Here is a 6872-nt window from a genome sequence, read left to right as displayed (position 1 = left end):
TATCTAGTCGGGAGTGGTGCTGACTGAAAACAGATGATTTGGAGCGATTCGCGCGCCATTTGTTGGTCATTCTAAGGACTTATTGAACTACCCTCGTAATATTCTTGGTTAATAATTCATTTGCCCTGCATTCCTATTTCTATTTCTATCTTTTGTAGTTTCTTTCTCCTGACAATTCTGTTTTTAGTTCAAAACTTTAATACTTAGTTAAAAATTCAACAATTTTCTTAAAATTTAACCTCATTGTTTGCAAACTCAATGGCTTTGTTGAACATTCGTCTCATAAGTTAAAAATTCAACTATTTTCCTACAAATTCATGTATTTTCTTGGAAATTTGTCTTTATTGGTAGAAAATCAGTTTTCAGGGTTGAAAATTCGCCTTAATTTTTTTAACTAATTTCTTTTGGTAGAAATTTTACTTTTTGTCCTGATTGAAAAATCTTAATTTGTTAAAAATTCATCTATTTGGTTAGAAAATTTATTATTTTAGTTTCAAATTCATCTTTCTGGTTGAAAATTCGTTTTTTTTTTGTCCAGGATAATATTTTTTTCAATGAAAATTTAACATTTTCATTTTTCATTCAGTCTGGTTTAATTTTGTTTTTAAATTAAAAATTTGTGTTTTTTGTAGAAAACTAGTCTTTTTGGTTTGAATTTATTTGTTTTTGGTTGAAAATTAACTTTTTTTTGAAAATTCAACTGTTGTATAGAAAATTTGTGTTTTGGCTTGAAAGTTCAAGAATTTGGATGAACTTTTTTTTTTAACTGAAAAATCTTTATTTGTTGAAAACTCCACTGTTTTACTGGAAAATTCATAATTTTAGTTGAAAGTTCTTTTCTTTAGTTTCAAATTATGCTATTTTCTGAAAAATTTTCATTGTTTTTTAATTAATTTTTTGACTAGAAATTGAACTTATCCGTTTTTGGTTAGAAGTTGATCTTTTATTATATTTGAAAACTCAACCATGTGTTTGAAAATGTATGTATTTTGTTGAAAATTGGTTTATTTTGAAGAAAATTAACCTTCTTACTCAAAAATTCGCTTTTTTGATTAAAAAATTCATCTCTTTTGGTATAAATTTGATCTTTTTTGGTTCAAATATCAACTGATACATTTTTCCTTCATAATTCATCTTTTTGTTGGAAATTCAAGTTTTCGAGGGGAAAATTTAAGTTTCTTCTGAAAACTACGTTCTTTTTTCTTTGAAATGGAAGTTTTTGTTTAAAATGCTACTGTTTTTGCTCGGATTTTACTCTTTTATTAATAAAAATTCGACTATCTATTTAAAACTGGATCTTTAGACGTTGAAATATCAACTATGTAATTGAAAGTTCAACTTTTTTCTTAAAAATGTAATTATTTTGTTAAAGTGTACCTTTTTCGGTCAAAAATTTAATTGTTTTGTTCAGCATTGGTCTATTTGGACAGAAAATCCAACCTCTTGGAGTACATTTTTTTTAAGATTCAACTTTTGAAATACATAAATAAAATTGACGTTTTTAAACTTTGATCTGAAATAGTCTTATTCCGTTAATGTATGACCACCCTGAAAATGTTGTAATGTGAATTTTAAAAAAAATCGTTTTTTAATAATAATATTGCTGACCTGCGTGTATGGAATAGCAGTTGAGTAAACGAGCACCCCTGTATCCGAATAAAATTTCAAGAGATTCGTATACACCTGAGGGGTAGATTGAAAGACATCGGGCTCTTTAATCCCAGCAATTGCTAAGAGCTTTCTCGAATTGCTCCATTCTGCGTGTAAAGGCGCCTTTAGGCTCGTCTTTATCGTAATGGGCGACACATCGTCAAAAGATTTCAACATTACAATGTTTCCGTCGGCAAGGCAAACTGCTAATACATAACTCCTTTCATCTGGAATCAAAAACATAAATTATTTATTCTTCTTCTATTTTACAATTCAAATTATAAATATAAATGCAAAATGTGGGTGTCTATCGGACCGAGAAATATTGGAAAGTAGGGGAAGTGAGGAACAATTTAGTCAGAAATAGGAGTAGAGGAGAAAGATGTTTAGAAATGGTGGGGAAAACCGTCTGGTCGGGGGAACGAATGAGTGGGAGGGGGAGGTTCAAACGAGTCATTGAACTTTTTAATAGGCTATAAAACCCTTCTTGGTAGGTGTGCAGCAGCTACTTTAAATAATTTTTAGATATAAATGATTAGTGAATTTTATATTTTCTTACAATGTACTTCTTTTCCAGTGAATTTAGATATGTAATTGCTTCATCGAATTATAATTTGTTATCATGGTGAAGTAAGGAAATTTCGAATTTCAATGGGGCTATCTTAAGTAGGCTGAAAGCTGTCAGAATGCTGTATAAAATAAGCCAAAATGAAGGCACATCATCAATTATTTGAGAAGATATCGCAAGAATAGTGAAAATTTAAGTTCTTTCTTCAAACTCAAACTAATTATAATATAATAAACGTTTTTATTAAGTTTTATAACTACAATCTCCACCGTATGACAAATTGCTACTTAACTTTGAAATGGTTTCGACTCAGAAAATAAACTTATTGCATAAAGGTGGTAGTTGGGCGTATAATCTAAACAATAGATAATACAAACTATAAAATCGCCTCTGAAAGGACTGGAACTTTATTTGACAAAAGGCATGCACGCGGTAAATCTAAAGGTCATGTTTCAGTCGACGAATGGAGACTGGGTGTTTGGAATACTAGGGGGGTAAATGATCTCAAGGTAAAAGAATTGCGAAAAACTATAGACGTGAGGAAAATAGATATTTTATGTGTCCCTGAAACAAAGAAAAAGGGATGCGAAAGCAGAGACATAGAAAACGGATTGTTGAAAGGCGGATTTAAAATATGGTTAGGAGTATATAGTGAATCGCATCTCGGAGAACATGATTTCGTATTTTCCAAACTGCTGTGGGCTAGAATGAAAGTCGGTATCAGAAGATTATTTATCATAGCATGCTACGCGCCAGTTGATAGTGATTCAAGAGAAGTAAAAGACGCTTCCTGGAATACTTTAAATGACACAATAAATATTTGCAAACATGAAGAAAGAATAATTCTGCTAGGAGACATGAACGGATGGGTGGGCATCCAAATCAGGATACAGAAAGAGTACTAGGTAATTTTGGGGATCCAAGAACAAACTATAACGGAGATAAATTAGTTGGTCTGTGCTTAGAAAGCGGTATCTTAATTACAAATACTTGGTTTAGGCATAAAATGATCCACATGTACACCTGGTCTAAAGGAAGTAGCGACTGTATAATTGACTTTGTTGTTGTGGATGAAAGAAAAAGTGAGTTAGTCAAAGATACAAGGGTCATAAGGGGTTCTGAATGCTACAAGGATCATTACCTTCTGATCTGCAAAATTAAGTTAGGTCGGGGATGGAGAAAAAGAGAACAAAGAAAACAATACAAACGGGAATAAAAATTGAGAACCTACAGAAACCGGATGTGCGAATAGATTTCCAAAATAAGATAATTGAAAGCCTAGATAAGGCAACCTGGGAGGCGCTTATAAACATCAAAGATATAGAGGGCGCATGGACTAACTTCCGGGATATCATTGTTAGGTTTGCGACCGAAATGTGTGGTAGCGCGGTTGTAGGAAGAATGTCTGGTGATGTGTGGTGAAAAGATAAAATGCAGTCTGTCCAAAATGCAAAGAAAGAAGCGTACAGGACAACTTTAAACATTGCAGGCCTTAGCGATGAGGAAAGAAATAGACGTATAAATGATTACAGACACAAAAAGAAAACACTCAAACGATTAATTAAGGAAAGTAAAGATAAAATTAGAGGAGGAGAAGAGAAGAAAATACAAAACGACTTCGAAGCAAGCAAGAAACTGCTTTATAAAAAAATGAAGGGAAATAAAAGTACAAAAATTGTCAACATGAGAAATAGTAACGAAGAAATGCTATATCATGCAGATGGGATACTAGACGCTTTCATAGACTATTTTAGGGGACAATTCGGAGATGAAACTATAGGACGCCACAACTACGATTTATAACATGATTCGTTAGAAAACTCAGTTAAGGGCATGTGACACAGCCAAATACCTATATTATCGACGTCACTTTATCAGCTCACTGAATATTTTTTTTAACCTAAGAACCTTTTTTGTAAATAAAATATTGAGCTGAAACTTTGGAAAATGTACTATATTAGAGTACAATAAAGTGCGTTTAGGTACTGCATTTTGGTAGAAACTACTGAAAATTATTTCATCTTTTTTCTGAACCTCGACATTTTTTGAACGTTCGAACTTTTTTTATACATAAAAGATCGGTCTCAATTTTTGAGAAATGCAAGAGCCGAAAGAAAACTACGTTAAAGTACAAAGCTTAATAATAGACGATGTAAAAAAAAAATATTTCAACAATCAATTCCAACGGCATCAGCCGGTAACTCTGTACACCAAAATACGAACCCTCTAAGAGCTTCGTCTAGTGGCCGCCAGGGTTCGCATTTTCATGTACAACATTACCGGCTGATGCCGTTGGAATTGATTGTTGAAATATATTTTTTTAGATCTTTTATTATTAAGCTTTGTACTTTAACGTAGTTTTCTTTCGGCTCTTGAATTTCTCAAAGTTTGAGACCGATATTTTATGTATAAAAAAAGTTCGAACGTTTAAAAAATGTCGAGATTCAGAAAAAAGATGAAATAATTTTCAGTAGATTTCCTACCAAAATGCAGTACCTAAACGTACTTTATTGTACTCTAATACATTTCCCAAAGTTTCAGCTCGATATTTTATTTACAAAAAAGTTCTTAGGTTCAAAAAAACATTCAGTGAACTGATAAAGTGAGGTCGGCAATATAGGTATTTAGCTGTGTCACATGCCCTTAAGAAAGTCTGTATCACTGAGGTTAGGGATATAATTAAGAACTTGAAAAACGGCAAGGCTGTCTGGGTAGAGAGTAGAAACACTGAAATGCTTAAATACGGTGGCTACTAATCGGCGAGAAAATTCGAGTCCTCTGGCTTTGACATTGAATAAGTATGTGAAGAAAAAATGGTAGGCTAATGAAAAAGGTCTCGTTTTAAAGGTGCAAATGTTGTACGTTAAGGAGCCGGAAAGTAATATTCCAAAAAATTATTTGTATCTTACAGATATGAAAATCTGATGAAAATTCAGGAAATTTGATAGCTTTTAAAAACAGTGAACTTTGAAGCATAGTTTTTTATAGAAAAAATAATAGAAAAAATCTAAAAAAATTCAAAGGGGTACATTAAATATTTCTGAACAGATTGCCGTCGAAAAATGTGCAAAATATAAATAATTGTTTGTTTTCTGTGATTAAATATACGAGCGCACTATCTTCAGTTCTAATGAAGATAATGAAGTGATTTAAATTGGAGGTACTTAGTTGAACTATCTGAAATAATTTACAATTTGAAGGAAGTATGTGCTTCTTGTTGTCTTCGTATAAATTTCGATATTTGAAGTAATTTTTTATATAGGAAAGCAAGTGAGAGACCCCAGTGTGGTGCCATTTTTTCGGGGGTCGTCCTCTGTTTTCCTCAGCCCGACCTACCCAACTTGTGCCTCCGAACCTCACTCTGGCCTTCAAATCCTTTCCCTGTGTTGAGGAAAACCGAGGCCGATTCCCTGAATGAACGGCACCACCCTGGGATCTCGCACTTGCTTTCCTATATAAAAAACTGACTTCAAATATCGAAATTTGTACGAAGACAACAAGAAGCACAGACTTCCTTCAAATTGTAAATTATTTCAGATAGTTCAACGAAGTACCTCCAATTTAAGTCACTTCATTATCTTCATTAGAACTGAAGATAGTGCTCTCGCATATTTATTCACAAAAAACGAACAATTATTTATATTTGCCACATTTTTCGACGGCAATCTGTTCAGAAATATTTAATGTACCCCTATGAATTTTTTTAGATTTTTTCTATTATTTTTTATATAAAAAACTATGCTTCAAAGTTCACTGTTTTTAAAAGCTATCAAATTTCCTTACTTTTCATCAGATTTTCATATCTGTAAACTACAAATAATATTTTGGAATATTACTTTTCGGCTTATTAACGTAAAACATTTGCACCTTTTAAACGAGACCTTTTTCACTAACCTACCATTTTTTCTTCACATAGTTATTCAACGTCAAAGCCAGAGGACTCGAATTTTTTCGCCGATAGCACATATCGCATAGACTGTACGAATTGATAAATTTATGATTCGAGATGGGAGACGTTTCAGACGATTTGTGCACAGACCACAATGCGAAATTTTCTACATTCTATGTTAAAAACTATTATGCAGACGGAATACTAGTGGCTTTCAGAGACTATTTTAGGAGACCATTCGGAGATGAAGCTCTAGGACACCACAACTGCGATGTTGAACACGATGCGATGGAAAACTCAATTGAGAAAGTTTGTGTCACTGAGGTTAGGGATATAATTAAGAACTTGAAAAACGGTAAGGCTGCCGGGGTAGACGGTCTTGACGCTGAAATGATTAAACACGGTGGCGCGTGCATACCACATAGACTGTGCGAATTGATAAATTTATGTTTCGAGATGGGAGACATCCCAGACGATTGGAAAAAAGCGAATATCGTACCAATATACAAGAGAAAGGGAGATAAAATCGAGTGCAATAATTACAGAGGGATTAGCTTATTAAGCACCGTAAGTAAAATGTATTCAAAAATACTTATTCGTAGGGTAATGAAAATAACAGAAGCAAAGATTTGGGAAGTCCAAAGTGGGTTTATGCTAGGAAGCTCATGTACGGATCAAATATTTAGCTTAAGGAAAATAACAGAAAAAAGTTTGAGAGTAGGAAAAAAAGTTTTCTGTGCATTTGTTGACCTAGAAAAAGCTTTT

General features: G+C 32.9%; 1 protein-coding gene across 1 annotated transcript in view; it reads right to left on the bottom strand.

Annotated features, from left to right (window-relative positions):
- LOC117171493 (tubby-related protein 4) overlaps positions 1–6872 on the bottom strand; it is a 152731-nt gene that overhangs the window by 13231 nt on the left and 132628 nt on the right. Inside the window, exon 6 of the mRNA XM_033358852.1 lies at positions 1609–1877. Coding sequence (XP_033214743.1) covers positions 1609–1877 — 269 coding nt within the window. The remainder of the gene's footprint in view (positions 1–1608; positions 1878–6872) is intronic.

This window comes from Belonocnema kinseyi, chromosome 4, assembly GCF_010883055.1.
Source record: "Belonocnema kinseyi isolate 2016_QV_RU_SX_M_011 chromosome 4, B_treatae_v1, whole genome shotgun sequence".
NCBI lineage: Eukaryota > Metazoa > Arthropoda > Insecta > Hymenoptera > Cynipidae > Belonocnema > Belonocnema kinseyi.
This window is presented reverse-complemented; position numbering and strand designations above follow the sequence as displayed.